A 24,635-nucleotide genomic window follows, 5' to 3' on the forward strand; every position below is an offset into this window, starting at 1 on the left:
ATATTAAATAACTTATCCAGCCCAAAATATTGAAAGTGCTACTGTAGTAAAATGCTGCTATAGACCCTTGTGGTATAAACTTAGTGGGATGTGGTATAAACTTAGATGGGAAGAAGGAACTGTATTTACTAATTAAGCACTTTTAAGCAATATAAGAATTTATAGGTGACAGTTATTTTCTTTGGATTTTTCTAAATTGAAGTATAGTTGATTTACAATATTGTGTTAGTTTCAGGTATACAGCAAAGTGATTCAGTTTTTTATATGTGTGTGTGTGTGTATGTTTTAGATTATTTCCTATTGTAGCTTGTTACAAGATACTGAATATAGTTCCTTGTGCTATACAGTAGATCCATTTTGCTTATCTAGTTTATATATAGTAGTCTGTATCTGTTAATTCCATACTCCTAATTTACCCCTCCCCCTTCCCTTTCCACTTGATAGACATGTTTGTTTTCTATGTCCTTGAGTTTGCTTCTGTTTTATATATAAATTGGCATTTTTTTAGATTCCACATATCAGTGATATCATATAGTGTCTTTCTCTGACTTCACTAAGTATGATATTATCTAGGCCCATCCATGGTGCTGCAAATGACAATATTTCATCTTTTTTATGCTTGAGTAATATTCCATTGTATATATAATTGTATATCACTTCTTAAAGCCAGTCATCATTGATGGGCACTTGGGTTGTTTCCATGTAAATAGTGCTGCTACAAACACTGGGGAGCATGTGTCTTTTAGAATTAGAGTTTTTATCTTTTATGGATATATACCCAGCAGTGGGATCGCTGGATCATATGGTAGCTCTATTTTTAGTTTTTTAAGCAACCTCCATACTGTTTTCCATAGTGGATGCACCATTTTACATTCTCACCAACAGTGTGGGAGGGTATCCTTTTCTCCACACCTTTTCCAGCATTCATTATTTGTAGATTTTTTGATGATAACCTTTCTGACCAGTGTGAGGTGGTACCTCATTGTGGTTTTGATTTGCATTTCTCTAATAATTAGAAATGTTAAGCATCTTTTCATATGCCTACTGGCCATCTGTATGTCTTCTTTGGAGAAATGTCTATTTGGGTCTTCTGCCCATTTTTGATTGGGCTGTTTGTTTTTTGGATATTGAGTTACATGAGCTGTTTGTATATTTTGGATGTCAGCCCCTTGTCGGTTGCATCGTTAGCAAATATTTTCTCCCATTCCATAGGTTGTCTTTTTGTTGATGGTTTCCTTCACTGTGCAAAAGCTTTTAAGTTTGATTATGTTCCATTTGTTTATTTTTGCTTTTCTTTTACCTTGGGAGACTGATCTAAGGATATATTGCTATGGTTTCTGTCAGAGAATGTTTTGCTTATGTTCCCTGCTAGGAGTTTGTCATGTCTTATATTTAGGACTTCAAACCATTTTATTTTTGTATATGGTGTGAGGGAGTGTTCTAATTTCATTCATTTACCTGCAGCTGTCCAGCTTTCCCAACACTATTTGCCAAAGAGACTGTCTTTTCTCCATTATGTATGGTTCTTTTTTTCCCATTTTTCTTTCTGTCTGTTGTTCTGATTAGGTGATTTCCATTACTCTTTCTTCCAGATCACTTATTCGTTCTTCTGTGTCATTTAGTGTGCTGTTCATTGCTTCTAGACAGGTTTTTAATCTCAGCAATTGAGTTTTCTAAATTTGATTGGTTCCTTTTTATAGTTGCTAGTACCTTGTTACAGTGAACTGCATTTCTATTGATAATCTTAATTCCTTTAGCATTTTTATTACCTCCTTTTTGAACTCGGAATCTAGTAGACTGGTGAGGTCTGCTTCATTATTTGTTCTTTCAGGGGATTTCTTGTTCTTTTCAATAGTAGTTTCTCTGCTTTTTCATTTTTCTTCAGTTTCTCTTTATTAATGTAGGAGAAAAATTTATCTACTGTGGTCTTGAAGGAGTGTTTTTTGTGAAGTGTCCCTGTGTAGACGGTGTGAGTCTAGTATTTCTGGTGCGAAGGTTGGCTTTGGTATGGGTGCCAGCCTTGTCTTTCCTCGGAGTGTGCCAGCCGTTACCCACTGGTTGGGCATGTGATTGGTGCTGCAGTGTCCAGAGCCAACACCGGAAGTGGGCGGAGCCTCCTCTGCTCTGTGGCTGTCACTGTCCTGTCAGGGGTGGGGTCTGCTCCCCAGTTGTTGAAGTAAAAGCCCTGAGGATCAGGTTCAGTCAGGCTCCATTGCCCTTGAGAGCTTGCCCTACCCCAAAGGAGGTGACCACTGATGCAAGTGAGGCCTGTGTGGTCATAGTGAACCTCTGTGCCACCTGTGGTGCAGGTGTCTGCAGTTCTGCACAAAAGCAGCCCAAGGCTGTGTCCCTCTCTCCGCTGAGTTCATCCCAGTCCCAGTGCTAGGGTCTAGTGAGGAGCAGGCTGGGCTGGGGTGCTGTGCCTGCAGAAATCGCAGCGGCTGTGCTACTGTCTGGGACCTGGGCTTCCTCTGTGGCAGATCTCTCCCAGGATTTGTCCACCCCAGATCTGGCTCCACGCTGAAGTGTGAAGTGGTCAGAGCTGGAGTGTTCCTGCTGGGAAATGAACAGCTGCATAGTCCTGCCTGAGGCCTGTCCACCCAAGACTCAGTACCCAGCTGCTCTGTTTCTGTGGTGCTACTTGGTGCATACATTGACAGTTTCTGCCATGGCCGCCCTCTCCCCCCGCTATGTGTGCACTGACAGTGGGCTCTGCACTCTCCCCCACCCACCCACAACCCAGGCTCTCCAGTCTGTCTCCACACAGCTAGATTGAGTCTTCTCCCTGGGACTGTCTGCCTGAGATTCAGCACTCAGCCACTGTGTGCCCTTGTGGCACTACTGTGTGCACGCTCCAATGTCGGTTGGTTAGATCAGGCACCCCTGTGTGTGTGCTGACTCTGCAGTTTGGCCAGGATCACACCCCAGGCACCTCAGTCTGTCTCTGCACAGCTAGACTGATTCTCTGCCCTGATCTTGTGCCAGGCTGCGGTGTAGAGCAAGAGGGGCTGGGTGTTTGCCCCTCTGAATCGGGGAGTACGGTGAGGCATCGGTCTCTCCCGGCCTTGATTGTTAGCAACCAGCACACATGCACTCCTTGAGACTAGAGTCTAGACTTCTCTATCCCCTCCATCTGTCCCAGCAGATTCCCCAGGGGGCAAGGGTGCTCCCCAGCGCAGGGGTCTGCCCATGTGACCTTCTCTCCCTTACACATCCCTCCCAGTGGTGCCAGTCTTGCCTGATCCCTTTTTGTTTTATTTTTTTCTGTCCTACTGAGTTACGTAGAGGTCGTTCTTACAGCTTTGGTTGTCAGGAGATCTTCTGTCAGTCTCCAGCTGGTGTTCTTGAGAACTGGCCCACACGTAGAGGTGTCTTTGATGTGTTTGTGGCAGTGGGGTGAGCTCTGTGTTCTCCTACTCTGCCACTGTCATCCTTGTCCTCTTCGGATTTTTTGATTTGTAAACTTTTTTAAAATTAGAAAAATCACTTAAAATGAACTAGCAGACAGTTAAAATCTTATGTCCCAGAGGATTTTTTCCAGTAAGAACAGAAGTATCAACTACTTGAATTGTAATTGCTGACCATTGCTACAGAGTTTCTAAAATTGTCCTGAGTTACTTTTTAAATTGTCTATTACCTCTGCATACCCCTTTCCCCAAAATGCCTACTTACTAATGTCAAAATAAGGATATTTGTTTTGGGTATTTTCTTAAACTGTTTTTTCATCATGCCCCAGAACCCTTTGTGAATCTTTTGACTTTACTTTTTAAAATTACACTAAAAGAAGTGCTTATTTTTATGTTTCTGTTACTTAGAATTTACTATTTTTCTTTTCTCTTTCCTCCCCTAATATATGGCTTTTAATTTCTAATACCCTAGTGAAACTAGCTAAAATTCTTATAAATATTTCATTCGCAATAAGGTAAAAGGGCTGTGAGTTAGTTTGTGTGATAAAGAATTTGCTTTGGTGGTTGCTAGGGGAAATCCTTTCGAGAATTTATAATAAATGGATACAGGAAGACCTAGATTTGTTCTTTTAAAATAAAAGTAAGCAAAGAGCACAGAGTAGCATAGAAACGAGGTTTAGATAGGAAGAAATTCGGACCTGAGATAGGCTAACACTTCCAAATAGTAGACTCAGTTAAAGATGAATTAAGAGCTGCAAGAGCTGGAAAGGATAAATAGACGTGGAGTACCTCTCTCACTTTCCTTCTTCTCTTTCACTTAAAGTGGGACGACTAAGAAAATAAATGACTAAGGCTGAACAACATGAGAGGAGATGAAAAGAATCCACCTGGTGCCCAACCCAACCTGAGACTCATAGAACCCTTTGTGAATGTTGGGGTGAAATACTGAGAGTAAATTACAAAGGGTACCAGTTGAGTTTGTGTTAAATTGAGTACTTATTGAAAGAATTAAGGGTTAATTACAAAGATAAACTGTAGTAAAAGTGTCTTTCTAAGCCACTGACATTAAGTGTAAAAGGGAATGCATGCAGAAAAAGCAGAAAGGAGGGCCTAAAATGCAGAAGAGAAGAAGTGAGGGATAACTTTTATTGCTAGGTCTAGTATGTCTTAGGCATTGAGCTGCACACCTTTCCAGTTATTTAACGAGTGGGCTTCAGCTCCAAACTCACCCCTCGGCTCTCTGCCCTGTGAGCTGGGGACAGGCGCACTCCAGGGAGACTTCCAGGATGGTCAAGGAGGAGCTTGACTCTTCCTGTTGTCTCGCTCCTCCTGGTAGCCTGGTTTCAGCAACAGTTTGTTCCAGTGTCCTTTTTGCCCTGTGCTTCCACTTTATTGTGCCGCATCAGAGGTATCAGCAGGAGCTGGGCAGTGCCGCCCCTCAGAGGTCTGAGTCCCACTGCGGGGTGCCTCCTCCTCGCTTCCAGGTTCTGGCAATCCAACCCCCTCTCTCTGATCCTCTGGCCCTAGAGGTGGTAGCAGTTTCCTGTTTCTTTGTTATTTCTGTGTTCCCTTTTCATTTTCTTAGTTCTCTAACACCTTTAAAAACAAGTCCTTATACTAAATTCTCTGTTAAAATGACGTATTTCTGTTTTTCTGATTAGCTTCCGATAGCACTCTACATACATTGTAAATTACATATTTATTTTTTATAAACGAGTAACTGAAGCTCAGATAGATTCAGTAACATGCTAGCTGTTTCACAGTTGCCAGGAGGCACAGCCAGAATATGAACCCAGAGCTACAAGCCCCAGTCTGTGCTGATGCTCCAGGACATAGGAGGAAAACCATGATAGAAGTGTGCTGACAAATTTTAAGAATTTTAAAGGATAACTTAAGAATAAAAAAATTTAGAGAACAGTTTGAGAATAAATGTATCTATCTAGTTGATTAGTCAGAATCCTTATACCTTTATTCATACGCATATTCTTAAATTTACATATTCTTCATGTATTTATTCAAGGGTATACGTATATTCTTTTTTGGCTCCTTTCCAAATCTCCACTACTATGACACGTAAAGTATTATTTTTTTAAAAAGGTATTAATCCATAAGGAGAACAGATAATAGCACACTGGAAATACTAAGAAAATTGTGGAAGTTAGAAATTAGGTGAACAAGTGGGAACAGGAAAAAAAAAAAAAGCAGAACAGGAAAAAAATTTTAAAAGCTAAGTCTGCAGTGGGGAAGCCTTAAGACAGACCATTCCTTGCCTCATGATACCAGAATAGTTCTGAAATTGGAAGAATGTGAGTTTCTAAAGAGTGGTTCTGAAACAGTAGGATTTGTTAAAATTCTTACAAGTAGCAATTAGATCTCCAGAGTTCCTTCCCCACCACTATACAGCCCAGTGGTTCCATCTCTCTACAACCCAGAAGAAAGATGATGACTTTAAAAGGCAGTCAGGGTTTGGTAAGGCTGAGAATAGCACGGATGGAAGGGTGGTGGAAAATTGAGACCGCAGTGGGTAGAAGTGAGGGACTTCTGGGGGGACAGTAAATAGTTGATGGAGGAAGATTTTGGATGGAATCAGGTTGAGAGAAAAGGGATTAGCTGGCATTCTAGGGGAGACATTTCTTTTCACAAGTGAGGAAAGCAAAGATACATGAAGGTATTTGGCAAGCTACACTGGGAAATACTATTTCTGGGAACTTAACATATTCTTTGTATGAGGAGACAAGGATGAGTCAAAAGGTTTGGGAGGGCTGGCATAAAGTTGAATCAGCTCTATGGGGAATCAAAAGAGAAACACCCTTCTCTCCTCCCACTTTTCTACCATACGTTATTGTAATCTTAAAGAATGGTACTGTAAATTCACATAAGCTAGGTCAAAAACATGTGACCCAGGTGTCAAATTTAACCCAAAACTATGTGACTTTTAAAAAAACCAGTTGCTAACATTTTGAAATTTAGCAACTTTAAAAAAAAAAAAAAAAGATTGAGGTCTTTTTGAAAGACTGATGACCCTATAATACTGGACATACATTGTAGAGAGGAGCTGAGTGATGCCAGTTTCTTAGGTGGAGTAAGTACTGTATAGCCCCGTCACTAACTTATGGTACCTTTCAGACCTGGTAGTCATTTGAGTTTGACATCCTGAATGAGTACCTGTCTCTTGAGTGTCACCAAGTCACCTGTGCAAAATTGAGGTGTGGTTATCGTTTTTAGAAAGAGTGTAAGGCATCGTAAGAACCCCACCCCAATACTGTAACCCATGCGTTGAGAGTGTCAGAAGAAGTGCCTTTTAAAAAGTGACTCCTGCCTGGATGAACCCCTCCAGTAAGTGCTAGTTATACCTGCCAGGACCAGGCAAATCCATTCTCATAAACTCAACTGGCAAAGTAAAATCACTGTCACCCAGAAGGCTTCTTTGGTATCTGTTAAAGATTAACTCATTCTGAGATGACTGGCTTGTTCAGATTCATTTATATACAGAATTAATCAAATTCAACCTTCTGACACATGGTTTGATTTGGCACAGATTGGCTACGAAATACAAATCGAAGCAGGTGCCTTACTTACTTCATTTGTATACTAGCTATTATAGGAGTAGCCATTGATGCTCATTCCACTTTCAAGAAATAATTCTTATTTGTGACTCATTAATAATTTGCAATTAATTTCCATCTAACTGTCCAATGACTGTCAATGCTCTGAGAATCATTAAGTATGTGTATGATCACAAGTTAAGAGTCAATTAGGAAAAGCTCTAGCCATGTTATTGGAAAATGTTTAACTAGTAAAATACTTCACTCAAATGTTAAGTGCTGTTAATTTAGGACTGAGATCCGACTATTAAAGAAACTGCACCAGGATAAACTCCTCTGTAAGAAATGGCTTCCAGTTAATTAAGAATTTTTTCCTAACCTGAAGCTATCTTGGTCTCTTCCGTGCAGTGAATTTCTGGCATATAGATTCAGTTTTGAGGAGTCATTTTCTTTTCTAATGAAACTACTTCAGTCCTAGGAGGAAGCTCATAGGGTTTGGTTTGCTTATGCAGTTTCTCCTCTCTTCTCTTCATGATTTCTCTGAAGTGGGCTTTCTCCTGTAACTCTTTACGTTTACGTTCTTCCGCCTCACATATTGCATCTTCATTCTGTCGGATCTTTAGCTCTTCCTGCCACTGTTACAGGGAGAAAGCGTCATTTACATATGGTTTTCCCTGAAAAAACTATCAGTTTAGCTCTTCAAAATGCAGATCCTTATATCCAATTATTCTCTTAGTTTTTCGCACAGATATGCCTCAGGAATTTATCTACCGTACTGGAAAAGTATATAAGCCATCTATTAGAAAGGGTACAAGACCCACAAAAAACAGAATTCCTTCTTAGAATTTTTAATAATAATAAACCAACAATCCAAAACAAGAGATTAAATATCAAACAAAAACATAATAAAATCATCTTCACTTTAAAATTTCCAGTTAAACTTTAAAGACATAAGAAATACAAGTTACCTGCACTTACCTTGAGAACATTTCTACACACAATTACTCATATAAGTTTCACTTCTCAGAAGCCATTCTGACATGAAAACTCCAGAAAATTGAGGCAAAACATCAAGAACATTCCAGCATAGGCTGAAATTCATGCCTTCGCTTAGTCTTCAAGTTTTGATACTCACCTGTGACATACAATTTTTTCTAATATAATAAACTAAATAATAATGTCAATTGTTTGACAAAATTACTAATCTTATGTTATAGCATTAAAGCAGTAGTTGGTGTAATAATAACAGTATCTATAAACAAAGACACTAACCTTCCTTTTGTAAGCAATCTCCGTGTACCTCATGATATTGATCTTCACATTGTCAAAAGTCAACAGAGTATTAATTCTTAAGAACTCTCAGTGAAGTAGAATTCTTTGGTTTCCTCAACACCAAGCATTAGAGCAATAATGGGGCATCAGACTGTGAATGACCAGGAGGCAGTTCTTCCTCGTCTCCTCCTTTGTTAGAACTTGGCGTGGCTGGGATCCACCATAATGTTATGATCCCTCTTTTTCTTAGCCCCAGAAGAATGTAAGCTTTTCTTTCTCATTTTTGTCTCTATTGACTATGACAGATTCAATTTGGATAGAGCATTGTCTTGAACTTACTTTTATTTCCAATTATTATCATCAACTGTGGCAGCTAGGAGGATGCAGACATGCTTACAGTTGATGGGAAACAGAAGCACCATACTGCTCTGTTCAGCCCATTCACTCAGGGACCCGTCATCATGTGATGGAATACCAGCAGTGTAGGAGGTACCTTAATATCTGCTGAACAGTGAGGTATCTGCCCTATTCCTCCCATATCATGGCCATGATAAAATTCAACTGACTTAGCAGGACAGTTCAAACTGTAGCTGTGTGTATTTGTTTTTTGTTAATTCTACAGGTTCCACCTTCCCACCTCCATTCAGGTTAGGGATTATAAACTAAGAAATTGAGCAACTATGGAGAATTGACAGGAAAAGTGTTTTTGAAATCCAGAGATTTAGTTCTGTGTTGACACTCAGTCATTTACTAACTTTAAAATCTTGGACAAGTAACTAAATTGTAAACCTACATTCTTCTTATTGGTAAATGTTTTACAGCATTGTTGTGAGATTAAATTAACCAGTGTAAGAGCATTTTGTAAAGTGTGAGATGTAAGTAAAAAGCACTATAGCTACCTCAAAGGAAATGGTATATACATTAATACTTCTTAAAATTTGACATTCAGAGAAACTTCCATAAACCTTCCCAAATCAGTACTACCAAACTGCTAACTATTTGATCACGTGATTTGGATCCTATACATTCTCAAACATATTTTCAGAAAGGATTCCTTTACCTGTCTCTAGCTACACTACAAGCAGATTGATGGCAGTGTTACTTAGATACTGCTTGGACCCTTGGAAAGAGGAAAAGATGATGGTTTTTAGGAGCCATTTCCTGACCTCCTCTCTATCATTCAAAATTAAGGTCCTCTGCCTCTTTAGGCGGATGTGTTTACAAAGTGATTAAAGTCTTTCTAATCTTTCAAGGGTAAAAGGGTAAAAAGTGGAGTGGCAAGTCAAAAGATTGTTGTTCTGTTATTAAAACTACGCTCTGTGTGTGTGTGTATGTGTATACACATTGGTCACCTGCTATATTCTGTAATCTATTCTAGATAGTTTAGTTGAAGTGAATAGTAAAATAGATGCTGCAGTTATGAACCATTTAGAAGTTTTGATAATGCCCTGTACATATGATATACTGGTTTAGCAAACTTTATTAATGAATAAAGTAACAATACTATAGCTCTCATTTGGGATTCCAGGGTATCATTCAATCTCCAAACCCCAATTCTTGTGGCTATTACTGTATTGGCTTAAATATTAACTGTGTGATAAATAACTGTTTAATGGGGTCAATAAATAAAATAATAACATCTTTCTCAAACTATCACTAATTAAAAGGAATGTGAAAAAATAATCATGGGAATATAAACACAATTGACAAATAGTACTGAACTGTTGATAACAGTAATTTAAACACATTCTATGTGCTACTGAATCCATATTGCATTCAAATTAAAAACAGAAAGTAAGTACTTTCTCTCCTACTCCAGCTCTGCCCCTAAAAAGAAGTGGTCATAAAATGACTTGGCAAGAAACCACTGAGTAAACATAGCTCAACAGATTAACTTATGTTAAGTAAATGGCCTTGTATTGCCACTGCTTGTTTAACTCATACCAAGAACAAAATGATTAAAGTCTTACTAATATTTCAAGGGTAAAGAATGGTCACTGAAAATTGAGCCAAAAGATTTTTGTTCAGTTATTAAAACTACACTACAGAAGAAATCAGTGTTCAATATCAGATTCTTGTCATAAGAAATCAGTACTAATTCGGGGAACAGGATAAGGCTTGTAGTTTACAAATGACAGAAAGCCACATTTTCTGTAACCCAGCGGAGGCAGTGAGGGGTACAGATAGTACAGTGAGGCATAGTCAAGTTTAGCAATGCCCAGGCAGGGCTCTGCTTCTGAGTTCCCATGTGTTCTTGTTTTGTTCTCAGAACTACACTTTCTGATTCAAAATGCCTTTAAAGAACAAAGCTTTTGCTGCTCGTTTAAGAAAGTCACTTACGTGATGATCAATGATTCTTGCCAACTCTTTATCCGCCCTGGTGAAAAAATCTGGATATTGGAACAAGGGGAGTTCTGGCACAGAAGAATGTTCCCTTCAAAAGAGAACAAGAATGGATCCAATATTAGGTATAGATATTCTTTCTTCCTGGAATATAAAGATTTGCAAATCATCATCATTAAGCATTTTGATTCTATATTGTTGATAAATAAGGTCACATTGAATATAAATACATTGACAAGTATGGGGGCCTAGAACTTTGACATATCTTTTGAAGGACACAATCCAATGCACGACAGATGACAAAGCAGGAACAAAAACTGAGATTAAGAAAACAAATGACTCACTTGGGGAAAAGCACATAGACTGAGAAGGATGGAACCTAGAATATAGTTGAGGGAAGAGTAGGCAACTCATTTATTAACTCATTCATTCATTTGCTCATTTATTGCAAGATGAATGTTATTATAAGGACTGAGAGGGAAAAAAATGTTTTTTAACTTAGATACTGCAGTCCAGAAGTTCAAAGTTCACATAGGAGAGAGACATGTAAACAAACATCTACAGTACACTGGAAAAACTGCTGTAAAATAGTAAGATAGGGTTCTATGGAGTACAAAGGTGGGAGCTGGCATCATTTAACTTAGTCTGAGTGAGTAAGAGAAAATTTCCTGAATGGTTGTCCCAACTGGATGATTGTGGATTGAAGAAAAGGCACACTTAGGACATGTTCAGTTTCTTTAATATAGCAAAGATAAATGTACAGAGATATTTATAAATAGGTGCCCCCCCAAACCCAAAAAACAAAGAAATACCATTATTTATACATAGCTATGGTTTTTCAAGTCTTCAAGCTCTTCTGAGGACATGAAGTATGGAGTGAGCATCCCTTTAGGAGGTACTTCCCGGGAGCACGTGGATGCCCACATTCTTTAATCCTGTATCTCTGACCTAATCAGCTCATCAGGCAGTGGTTGCCAGGGGGACGGGGGGTGGGAAAATACTGCTCTTGTCTCAGGAAGACTACAGTAATCTTTGGAATTACCCAATGAGGGAAATATACTATATTTAAACAAACCACAAAACTGTGTCCTTATTTAGCAATTGAATGACTTGACCCTTTATCCCACTTTTTTTCTTTTGAGAGAAAGAAATTGAACACCCACAGACTTATTGGCTGGCATTTTCTCTAGCATACTTTATTTTCATTTGGGGGGTTCAGGATGGATATATGATCCTCAGAGATGTCAGGGATATATGACCTTTCACTGATTCCAAACTTAACTTGTTCCAAATAATTGTATATTTTTTTTTTTCCTTTTGGAAGTTTAAAGCTTCATTATTTAGCTACTGGAATACTCTTTAACCAACTTCCTTCCTCAAAGACTTTCTGAGCTCCACTGCAATTTCTTCTTTTTATTTCACCTTTATTGAGATACAACTGGCATATAAAACTGTATAAGTTTAAGGTGTACAACATAATAATTTAATATAGGTATATGTTACAAAATGATGACCACAGTAAGTCTAATTAATACCTTCATCACTTCACGTAACTACCAATTCTGTGTGTGTGTGTGTGTGTGTGTGTCTGATGAAAACATTGAAGATCTACTCTCTTGACAATGTTCAAGTATTTAATACAGTATTGTTGACTATAGTCACCATGCTATACATTAGATCCTCAGAACTTTACTGGAAGTTTGTACCCTTTGACCAACATGTCCCCCTTTCCTTTGCCTCAACCCCTGGCAACCACAAACCTACTCTGATTCTGAGTCCTGCTTTTTAAGATTCCATATATAAATGAAGTGATAGAATATTTGTCTTTCTCTGTCTGACTTAACTGACCAAGCATAATATTCTTTAGCTTTATCCACGTTGCTGCAAATAGCAATATTTCATTCCTTTTTATGGTTGAGTACTATTCTCTTGCATGTATGTCACATTTCTTTATCCATTCATTTGTTGATGGACACTTAGTTTGTTTCCATATCTTGGCTATTGTAAATGATACTGCAATAAACAAGAGGATGCAGTTATATTTTTGAGATACTTAATTTCATTTCCTTTGGTTTTATTCCCAGAAGTAGAATTGTTGGACCATATAGTAGTTCTGCTTTGAATTTTTGCAGAACCTCCATACTATTTTCCACAGTGGCTTCACCTATTTACATTTCCACCAACAGTGCACAAAGGTTCCCTTTTCTCCACATCCTTGCAAACACCGTCATTTGTTATCCTTTTGATAATAGCCATTATGACAGGTGTGAGGTAACATCTCATTGTGGTTTTGATTTGTATTTCCCTGATGATTAGTGATACTGAGCACTTTTTTTTGTACCTGTTGGCCATTTGTATGTCTTCTTTGGGAAATGTCTATTCAGGTCCTTTGCCCATTTTATATTTTAAATATTTGGATTTTTACTATTTATTGTTTACATATTTTAATATTAACTTCTTGTCACATAAATGGTTTGAGAATATTTTTTCCCATTCCATAGGTGGCCTTTTCCTGTTTGGACTGTTTCTTTTACTGTGCAGAAGCGTTTTAGTTTGTACTCACAAGTTGCTGATTTTTGCTTTTGTTGCCTGTGCTTTTGGTTTCAACTCCAAAAAAAATCACTGCTAAGACCAACGTCAAGATGCTTTTTTCCCTATGTTTTCCTCCAGAAGTTTTATAGTTTCAGTTCTTATATTTAAGTCTTTAATCCATTTCAAGTTAACTTTTGTGAGCGGTGTAAGACAGGGGTCAGATTTCAGTTTTCCCAGCACCAATTATTGAAGACATTATGCTTTCCCCAGTGAGTATTCTTGGCCCCCTTGTCAAATATTAGTTAACCATATATGCTTGAATTTATTTGTGGTCTCTTGATTCTGTTCCATTTTTCTATATGTCTGTTTTATGCCAGTACCATTCTGTTTTGATTACTTTCATTACTATAGCTTTGTTATATAGTTTGAAATTGGGAAGTGTAATGACTCCAGCTTTGTTCTCAGGATTGCTTTGACTAATTGAGGTCTTCTGTGATTTCATACAAACTTGGATTTCTATTTCTGTGAAATATGTCATTGAAATATTAATAGGGCTTACACTGAATCTTTAAATCACTTTAGGTAGTAGGGACATTTTACCAATATTAAAATCTTCTGATCCATGAGCAAAGATTATCTTTACATCTCTTCCTGTCTTCTTCAACTTCTTTCAATTCCTTACAGTTAACCAGTGTACAGAACCTTCACCTCCTTAAATTTATTCCTAAGAATTTTATTGTTTTTGATGATATTGTAAATGGGATTGTTTTCTTTAAGTTAGATCATTGTCAGTGCCTAGAAATGCAACTGATTTCTGAGTGTTGATTTTTTATCCTGCAACTTTACTCAATTCATGTATTAGTTTTAATAGCTGGTGGAGTATTTTGGATTTCCTATATGTAAAATCACGTCATTTTCAAAACAGTGACAATTTAAGTACTTCCTTTCTGACTGGAAAACATTAATTTCTTTCTATTGCCTAACTGCTCTCACTAGAACTTCCAGTACTATGTTGAGTACAAGCAGCAAAAAGGGGCAACTTTGCCTTATTTCTAATCTTAGAGGAGAAGCTTTCAAACTTTCACCATTGAGTATAATGTTAGCTTTGTTATGTTGAAATATGTTCCTTCTATACCCATTTCGTTGAGAATTCTTACCATGAAAATATAAAAAATTGAATTTTGTCAAATACTTTTTCTGCATCTACTGAGATGATCACATGGTTTTAATCTTTCATCCTATTAATGTGGTATATCGCATTTATTGATTTATGTATATTGAAACATCCTTGTATTCAAGGGATGAATTCCACTTGATCAAGGTATATGATCCTTTTACTTGCTAGGTTTTTAAAATTTTTATTTCTTAACTTTTAAATTAAAAATTTATTGAAGTATAGGTGATATATAATATTGTATTAGTAACAGGTGTATAATATAGTGATTCACAATTTTTAAAGGTCATACTCCATTTATACTTATTATAAAATATTGGCTACATGTCCTCTTCTGTATAATATATCCTTGTAGCTTATTTTATATATAATAGTTTGTACCTTGTAATTCCCTCCCCCACCTCTACCTTACCCTTTCTCCTTCCCTCTCCCTGCTGATAAATAGTAGTTTGTTCTGTACATCTGTGAGTCCATTTCTGTTTTGTTATATTCACTAGTTTGTTGCATTTTTTTAGATCCCACATGTAAGTGATATCATAAAGTATTTGACTTTCTCTGTGATTTATTTTGCTTAGTATAATATCCATCAGGTCCATCCATGCTGCAAATGGCAAATTTTCATTCTTTTTTATAGCTGAATAGTATTCCATAGTACATATATACTACATCTTTTTTATCCATCCATGTGTTGATGAACATTTAGGTGGCTTCTGTATCTTGGCAATTGTAAATAATGCTGCAAAAGCATTGGGATGCATGTATATTTTTGAATTTGTGTTTTGGGGTTTTTTTGTGTGTGTTTTTTTGTTTTTGGATACACCTAGGAGTGGAATTGCTGGGTCATATAGTTGTATTTTTAGTTTTTTGAGAAACCTCCATATTGTTTTCCACAGTTAACAGTATCAACTGACATTCCACATTGTAGCAGGGCTCCCATTCTCCACATGCCTGCCAACATTTGTTATTTGTGTTCTTTCTGATGATAGCCATTCCAACAGGTGTGAGATCATGTGTCATTGTGGTTTTGATTTGCATTTTCCAGATGATTAGGGCTGTTGAGCATCTTTTCTTGTGACTGTTGACCATCTGAATGTCCTTTTTGGAAAAATGTCTGTTCAGAGCTTCTCAATTTTTAATTGAATTTTTTTTTTGATGTTGAGTTGTATGAGCTATTTTATATATATTGCAGGTTAAACCCTTATCAGTCATACCATTTGCAAATATTTTCTCCCATTCAGTAGGTTGTCTTTTGATGAGCAAAATTTTTAAGTTTAAATAGGTCCCATTTATTAATTTTGCTTTTATTTCCTTTGCTTTAGGAGAAAGATACAAAAAGAAGTTACTGTAATTTATGTCAAAGACAGTTCTGCTTATGTTTTGCTCTAGGAAATTTATGGTTCCCAGTCTTACATTTAGGTCTTTAATCCACTTTGAGTTATTTTTGTATATGGCATTAGAGAGTGTTCTAACTTCATTCTTTTATATGAAGCTGTCTAGTTCTCCCAGCACCAATTATTGAAGAGACTGTCTTTTCTCCATTGTGTATACATGCCTCCTTTGTCATAGAATAATTACCATAAGTTTGTGGACATTTCTGTCCTATTTCATTGATCTATGTGTCTGGTTTTATGCCAGCACTGTACTGTTTTGATAACTGTCAGGGAGCCTGAGTCCTCCAGCTCTGTTCTCCTTTCTCAAGACTGTTTTGGCTCTTCGGGTTCTTCTGTGTTTCCATACACATTTTAAAATTATTTGTTCTAGTTCTGTCAAAAATGCCAATAGTATTTTGAGAGGGATTACACTGAATCTGTGTATTGCCTTGGGCAGTATGGCCATTTAAAAAATATTAATTCTTCCAATCCAAAAACATGGTTTATCTGTCCATCTGTTTGTGTTGACTTCAGTTTCTTTCATCAGTGTTTTGTAGTTTTCTGAGTACAGTTTTTTTCCCTCCTCAGGTGGGTTTATTCCTCAGTATTTAATTCTTTTTGATGTGATGATAAATGGAATTACTTCCTTAATTTCTCTTTCTGATACTTTGCTGTTAGTGTATAGACATGCAACAGACTTCTTTATGTTACTTTTGTGTTTTGTAACTTCACTGAATTCATTAATAAGCCCTAGTCATTTTCTGGTGGCATCTTTAGGATTCTCTATGTATAGTATCATGTCATCTGCAAACAGTGACAATTTTACTCCTTTCCTTCCAATTTAGATTCCTTTTATTTCTTTTTCTTCTCTGATTGCTATGACTAGGACTTCTAATACTGTGTTGAATAAAAGTGGCAAGAGTGGGCATCCTTATCTTGTTCTTGATCTTAGAGGAAGTACTTTCAGCTTTTCACCAGTGAATATGATGTTAGCTGTGGTCTTAATTTTGTCCATTCAGCTACTCTGTGTGTTTTGTTTGGAGCATTTAGTCCATTTACATTTAAGGTAATTATTGAGATGTATACTCTTATTACATTCAATACTGTGTTAAATAGAAGTGGCAAGAGTGGGCATCCCTGTCTTGTTCTTGATCTTAGAGGAAATACTTTCAGCTTTTCATGATTGAGTATGATGTTAGCTGTGGCTTTGTCATATATGGCTTTTAATATATTGAGGTATTTTTCCTCTATGCCCACTTTCTGGAGAGTTTTCAATATAAATGGATGCTGAATTTTATCAAAAGCTTTTTCTACATCTATTGAGATGAACATATGGGTTTTATTCTTAAATTTGTTAATGTGGTATATCACATTGATTTGCAGATACTGCAAAATTCTTGCATCCCTGGGACAAATCCCACTTGATCATGTTGTCTGAGCCTTTTAATGTATTGTTGGATTCAATTTGCTAATATTTTGTTGAGGATTTTTGTATCTCTATTCATCAGTGATACTGGCCTGTAATTTTCTTTTTTGTGTGTGATATCGTTATCTGGTTTTGGTATCAGGGTGAGGGTGGCCTCATAGAATGAATTCAGAAGTGTTTCCTCCTCTGCAATTTTTTTTGGAATAGTTTGAGAAAGATAGGGTGAAACTCTTCTCTAAATGTTAGGTAGAATTCTGTGAAGCCATCTGGTCCTGGACTTTTATTTGTTTGGAGTTTTTAAATTACCAATTCAATTTCATTACTGGTAATTAGTCTGCTCATATTTTCTGTTTCTTCCTGGTTCAATCTTGGGAGATTATGCCTTTCTAAGAATTTGTCCATTTCTTCTAGGTTGTCCATTTTATCAACACATACTTGTTCATAATAATCTCTTATGATTGTATTTTGTGATGTCAGTTATAGCTTCTTTTTCATTTCTGATTTTATTAATTTGGGCCCTCTCCCTTTTTTTTCATAACAAGTCTGGCTAAACATTTATGAATTTTGCCTATCTTTTCAAAGAACCAGTTTTTGCTTCATTTGTCTTCTCTATTATTTTCTTAGTCTCTGTTTCATTTATTTTTGCTCCAGTCTTTATGGTTTCTTCCTGAGGTATGCTTGGATGCATAATTTCCTACCTTTACTGTATGTTTCCATTTACCAATGAGCTTTTTCTTTTCATAATTTTCATGGTTCTAGCTGTCGTCCTTTCTTTTTTGTTCAAAAGTGTTTCTTTAACAATTGTTATAAAGCTGGTTTAGTGGTGCTGAACCCTTTTAACTTTTGCTTGTTAGAAAACCTTTTAATCTCTCCATCAGATTTGAATGAGAACCTTGCTGGGGAGAGTATTCTTGGTTGTAGTTTTTTTTTTCCCCTTTTATTACTTTAAATATATCATGCCAGTCTGTTCTGGCCTATTGAGCTTCTGCTAAAAATTCATCTGATAGCCTTATGGGAGTTCCCTGTATGTTATTTGTTACTTTTACCTTGCTGCTTTTAATATTCTCTCTTTACCTTTATTTTTTGCCATTTTAATTACAGTGTTTCTTGATGTGTTCCTCTTTGGATTAATTGTGTATTGGACTCTCTGTGCTTGCTGGAATTGGATCACCGTTTCCTTTCCCTGGTTAGGGAACTTTTCATTCTTCATCTCTGGTCATTCTTTATATTGTCTAACTCTTTGTTAAAAACTTCTAACTTCTTGCTCTGTGCATCCATCCTTCTCCCGAGTTCTTTGATCATCTTTACTATCACTACCCTGAAATCTTTCTTGAGTAGACTGCCTACCTCCAGTTCACTTAGTTCTTCTTCTGGGGTTTTATCTTGTTCCTTTATCTTTATCTTGAACATATTCCTCTGTCACCTCACTTTGGCTCAGTTGCTGTTTGTATTTTTAAGTATCTGGTAGGTTAGTTATATTTCCTGACCATAGAGAACTGGCCTTCTGCAGAAGATGTCCTGTGCATCCCAGCAGCACACACTCCTCTTTTACCTGACCTAGATGCTCTAGGGGTTCTCTCTATGAGGGCTACATGGGTCCTTCTGTTGTGGTGGGCTGATATGTGGGCAGTCTGGTAGGGTTGGTTGGTTCCTGGTCCAGTTGGTTGCCAGGCACAGCCTTGTGCAGAGGCTGCCAACCACTGGTTCATAGGGCTGGGTCACAAGACAGCTGGCTGTAAAACACCAGAGGGCAAGTGCTGGCTCACTGGTGAAGTGGGTGAAGTCAGGGTCCAGGAGACTCAGGGCTATTGCCTGCCCACGGTGGGTGAAGCCATGTCCTGGGGTTAGTACTGGACTACTGGTAGGTAGAGCTGGACCCTGGAATCTGGTTGAAGAGCCCAGAGATCTCAGAGCTGGTGTCAAATTGCTGTTGGGGGTGCTGCAGTTGGATGTGGAGTCTGGCACTGGTGCCTACAGGCTGTTGGGTAGGGCCAGGTGTTGGTGCTGATGAGCTAGATGGAGGATTCCACAATGGTGTCCACCAGCACCAATGTCCATATGGTAGAAGGAGCTCCTAAGAATGGCTGCTGCCAGTATGTCTGTCCTCAGGGTGAACTGCAGTTGCCTCCTCCTTCTCCAGAAGATTCTCCAAACCAGAAGGTAGATCTGCCCCAGGCTCCCATCAAACTACTGTTTTTGCGCTGGGTCCTGGAGTTTGTGTGATTTTGTGTGTGCCCTTTAAGAGTGAAGTCTTCATTTCCTCCAGTCCATTTGGACTCCTGAAATTAAGCCCCCTGACCTTCAAAGCCAAATGATCTGGGGGGCTCGTCTCCCAGGTGTAGGACCCACCTGCTGGGTAGCCCAACTTGGGGCTCAGAACTCACTCCTACGGGAGAACCTCTGCAAAGTAATTATTCTCTGGTTTGTGGATCACCCACACAGGGATATGGGATTTGACTATACTGCAAGTTCCCTCTTCCTATCCATCTTATTGTGATTTCTTCTTTATGTTTTCAGCTGTAGAAGATCTTTTCTGGTAGGTTCCAGTCTTTTTCATCAATGGTGGTTCTGCAAATATGATTTTGGCATGCTCACGAGGGGAAGTGAGCTCAGGGTCTTCCTACTCTGCCATCTTGGCCCAGTTCCTTTCACTCTGATGTTGAATTTGGTTTGCTAATATTTTGTTGAGAATTTTTGCATCTGTACTCATCAGGGTAAGTAGCCTGTACTTCTCTCTTCTTGTAGCATCCTTATGAGTTTGGTATCAGGGTAATGCTGGTGTCATAAAATGAGTTTGAGAATATTCTCTCCTTTTCAGTCTTTTAGAAGGGTTTAAGAAGGAATGGAATTAATTCTTAAAGTTTTGCTAGAATTTGCACCAATTTACATTCCCACTAACAGTGTACAAAAGGGTAAATTTTCTCCACATTCTTGGTAACATTTGTTATTTGTGTTGTTTTTGTTGATGGCCATTCTGGCAGGTGTGAGATGATGTCTCATTGTGATTTTGATTTGCATTTCCCTAATATTAGTGATGTTAAGCAACTTTTCATGTTCCTGTTGGCCATCTGCATCTCGTCTTTTGGAAAAATGTCTCTTCAATTCTTCTGCCCATATTTTCAATGGGTTGGTTGGTTGCTTGCTTGCTTTTTAATTGAAGTACAGTCGATTAAAAGTGTGAAAAAAAAATTTGTGTAGAATTAACCAGTGAAGTCATTTAGTCTTGGGATTTTCTTTGCTGGGAGTTTTTGATTTTTTGATTACTAATCCGTCACATTGCTTGTTATTCATCTGTTTAGATTTTATGTTTCTTCATGATTCATTCTTGGTAGGTTTAATGATTCTAGGGAATGTATCCATTTCTTCTAGTTTATCCAATTTGTTGGCATAATTGTTCATAGTAGCCTTTTATGATTCTTTGTATTTCTGTGCTATCTATCATAATGGCTTTTCTTATTTTATTTGAGTATTCTCTTTTTCTCCCCCCTTGGGAAATCTAGATAAAGATTTGTCAATTTTATCTCTTTCAAAAAGTAGCTCTTAGTTTCATTGATCTTTCCTAGTGTTTTCCCATCTCTGTTTCATCTATTTCTACTCTGATCTTTGTTATTTCCTTGCTTCTGCTAAATCTAGCCTTTTTGTTGTTTTTTTCTAGCTTGAACTATAAAGTTAGGTTGTTTGAGTTTTTTTTCTTAATATAGATGCTAATGACTATAACCTTTTGGAGATGCTTTTGCTGAATCATATAAATTTTGGTATGCTGTGTTTCCATTTTAATTTGTTTCAAGGCATTTAAAAACTTTTCATTTGATTTTTTTCATTTTTCATTCAGAAGAATGTTGTTTAATTTGTGAATTTCCAGTTTTTCTCTTGTTATTGATTTCTAGTTTTAATACACTGTTTTTAGAAAAGTACTTGGTAGGATTCCAATTCTCCTAAATTTGCTGAGACCTTTTTGTGGCCTAATATATGATCTATCCTGGAGAATGTTCCATGTGTACTTGAGAAAAACGTGTATTCTGTTTTTGTTGGTTGGAATGTTTATATAAAGTCCATTTGGTATAGAGTGTAATAAGTTCAGTGTTTCTTTTTATGTTCCAGAATGTTCTATCCATTGTTGAAAGTGAGATATTGAAGTTTCCTATTATTATTGTATGGTCAGTTTTTCCCTTCAGATCTGTTAGCATTTGCTTAATATATTTTGGCGTTCCAATGTTGGGTGCATGTATATTTACAATAGTTATATCCTTTTGATAAACTGACCCCTTTGTCATTATATAATGACCTTCTATGTCTCTTGTTACAGTTTTTGACTTAAAGTCTGTTTTTTTAAAAGTAAGTATAGCTATCCTTGTTTTCTTTTTTATTTCATTCCATGGAATATCTTTTTCTATTACTTTGAGTTTTTATATATCCTTAGAACTGAAGTGAGTCTCTTCTAAGCAGCATATGGTTAAGTCTTTTGTTGTTGTTGTTTAATCCACTCAACTACTCCATATTTTTTGATAGGAGAATTTAGTACATTTACTTTTAAAGCAACTATTTTGGGGTAGGTATGTTCTAATTCCGCCTTTTATTGTTCTTGGCTGCTTAGTAGTTCCTTTGCTCTTTTCCTCCCCTCTTGCTATCTTTCTTTGTGAATCAAGGCTTTTCTGTATTGGTATGCTTTGATTCACTTCTCTTGCTTTGTGGTTACCATGAGACTTGTATAAAACATCTTATTAATATAGTAGTCAATTTTAAGCTGATGACAACCTAACTTTGATTGCATATAAAGTTATATCTTAAATAGAACTATTAATACTTCTGTAGCATTTTTCCCAATTTCATTTTAATCCAGTATTCTTAAGAAACATGAATCATTCTGGAAACTAAAAGTTTCATATCCTTAGGGACACATTTAACCATAACTTTCACACTCAGAACCCCACCTGGGCAGATTTAATCTGTCATACATTTTTAAAGCAGGAGGTTAAAAAAATAAATAATTTTCTGGGCACACGAATGGAAAATTTTTATCTCAATTATGTTAATAATGAGATAAATAATGTTAATTTTCCATTTTGGAAGGGTGATTGGCTCAAGCAGCAAATCATAACTGAGTGTGCTTGGAACATTATTTTAATTTTCTTTTACCATAATTAGCTTGCCCAAATCATACAGCCTCAAGATCATAGCTTCCTGTAAGGAACAAGATTTAAAAGCACAGATATTTATTAAAAAGTTGTCCAAAGGGTTTAAAAAATAAAAAAAAAACTTACACCAAATAAATCTCCTTGGCTTATTTTAAGAAAGAATTGTTCTCAACTTGATTATTACCATTACCATTACTTGATCCCACATTAAAAATATCAATCTATTTAACTGCTATTGTTTTCTAGTTCCTGAATGTTAACACATTCTATGAATACAGTCTGCTCAGTGAGAGTTAAAAAATTGTTCTGCTCTCATCCTTCCAACATCTTCAGCCTGGGCAGTGATCCCATTTCTTCCTGGCATGAAGAACTGCCAGTCAAGAAGGCTCCAGGGTCCTTGGGCTTCTGCCATTCCCAGTGATCCCGTCTGTTTCAGACATCAGTTTCTACTGTTTCAGTCTCATTTTTCCTTGTCAGCCAGACTATTGATTTAGTGATTCCCATATACAGTGGCATGCTGGAAAGTTTCAGGTGTTGCTTTCACATTGACTAGAGCTTACCGAACAACTAAGGAACTCAAAGTCAAGGCTTTTTGAATTTTAACTTCTTTTCAATCAGTGAATTAAAATTTCATGGCATGTTCACGGAAACATTTCTTCATTTGCAGATACAAATTTTTGCAGTCCTGAGCCAAGGATGGTCCTCTGCTACCCTAGCATTGTAGATACATCTTCTACTTTATCTACAATCTCCTAAATCAATTCAGTCATTAGAGTCTAGAGTCTTTTCATTAATCTCATTTTAGACACTTATGGTTATCACAACAGGATTGTGATGTGATTGAAAGATGCCAAAAGACATAGTAAAAGGAAATTAAGTTCAAGGGCAGTTTGTAGAAACTTACGGATATGGTTTCACAAAGCAGGAGGAAATATAACATGCACCCAAGGCAGAGGTATAGTTCTAAGAAGACCTCTAAAACAAAACTGGAAGGGTAAATATGAGTTAGTGTACTTAGTGAGAATAGTTTCCTATAACTTAACTGAGCACTTGTATCAAGGAGCCCATTTAGGGACACAGGATGGATGGAGAACAAGTGATAACTTCTGTTTTGAGCATGTTGGATATAGGTATCTTCTTCATACACCAGCTGGAGCCTGTTAGGCCTGCTGTATCACTGTCATCCTGGGAATCCTCCTGGTTACTCTTCTCTGTTGGGAACAGTGTTTTCTGAACCCACTGTTTTCTACTTCTTTTTCTTGATTTATTCCTTCATTTGGGGAACGACTCTTAAAGAAGACATGATGAATAGAAAGTAAATAATTTGAAAATGTCTTTATTCTACCCTTACATTTAATAAATTGAGGCAGAGGTATATTCATATGTCATTTATTATCTGGACCATACTCGAGTTGAAGAACAGCATAGATTGAGATAAATTTTATATGAAACCTTATTACCTATTTTCCCAATGTTATAAACCAGATATATTTAAATACCAATGGACGTTTATGAGTCTAGAGTAGATCTTGTCCTGCAGTGCATTAAGGAATTACTCCACTGCCTTCTTGTGTCTGATGCTGGGTTTTGTGGCATCTGATGCCATCCTGATACTGAGGTACTTGTGTAGCCTGTTTTTCCTCTCAGGAGCTGAATTATTTAAGGTATGTATTGCTAATTTTCTTAATAGACAAATGCTGAAGTCAGAATTAACAAAACAAATGCTTATTTCTTTCTCACATAAAGTCGGATACAGTTCATCAGTACATCTGGTGACCCAGGAATTCAGGCTCTTTCCATCTTGTAATGCCACCATCTCAACATGTGGCTTTCAAGTTAACTTTGACAGAGGAAGAAAGACTTGGGAGGAAAGACACGAGTTTTTGATTGCTTTGGCTCAGAAGTGTCATATCACTTCTGCTCATGATACTTGGCAAAAAAATACATAATTCTAACCCCAGGGTTTCTAAACTTTGACCATATTGACATTTGGACTAGATACTACTATGCTGTGGCGTGTTGTCCTGTATATTGTAGGATATTCAGCAACATGCCTGGCTTTTGCCCACTAGATGGCAGTATCACCCCCGACTTAAACAGCCAAAAGTTATTAATATTGCCGAGAGGCAAAATCATTCCTGCTTAAGAACCACTAATCTAACTGCAAGGGTGTCCTGAGAAAAACAAAGAAATACATTAAATATTTTATGATTGTTAATGGTTCTCTGTTACAGGAAGTTTGAAGTTTCTGTTTTCCTTAGTTCTTCGATTTTCACAATGAATTATGTGGTAGACAGATTTCCAGGATGGCTCCCAATAGTCCCCACCTCCTAGTACTCATGCCTTGTGTATTTCTATCTTCTTAAGTATGGGCTGGCCCATGACTTTCTTCTGACCAACAGAATATGACAAAGGTAATGGGATATCATCA

At 37.1% G+C, this 24,635-nt stretch overlaps 1 protein-coding gene across 1 annotated transcript in view; it reads right to left on the minus strand.

Moving 5' to 3' along the window:
* TMEM232 (transmembrane protein 232) overlaps positions 1 to 24,635 on the minus strand; it is a 239,302-nt gene that overhangs the window by 37,859 nt on the left and 176,808 nt on the right. Inside the window, exons 14-15 of the mRNA XM_031448791.2 lie at positions 10,565 to 10,658; positions 7,332 to 7,587 (exon numbers count right to left, since the gene is read on the minus strand). Of these exons, the coding sequence (XP_031304651.2) occupies positions 7,381 to 7,587; positions 10,565 to 10,658 (301 nt within the window). The 3' untranslated portion in view covers positions 7,332 to 7,380. The remainder of the gene's footprint in view (positions 1 to 7,331; positions 7,588 to 10,564; positions 10,659 to 24,635) is intronic.

Source organism: Camelus dromedarius, chromosome 3 (assembly GCF_036321535.1).
Source record: "Camelus dromedarius isolate mCamDro1 chromosome 3, mCamDro1.pat, whole genome shotgun sequence".
NCBI lineage: Eukaryota > Metazoa > Chordata > Mammalia > Artiodactyla > Camelidae > Camelus > Camelus dromedarius.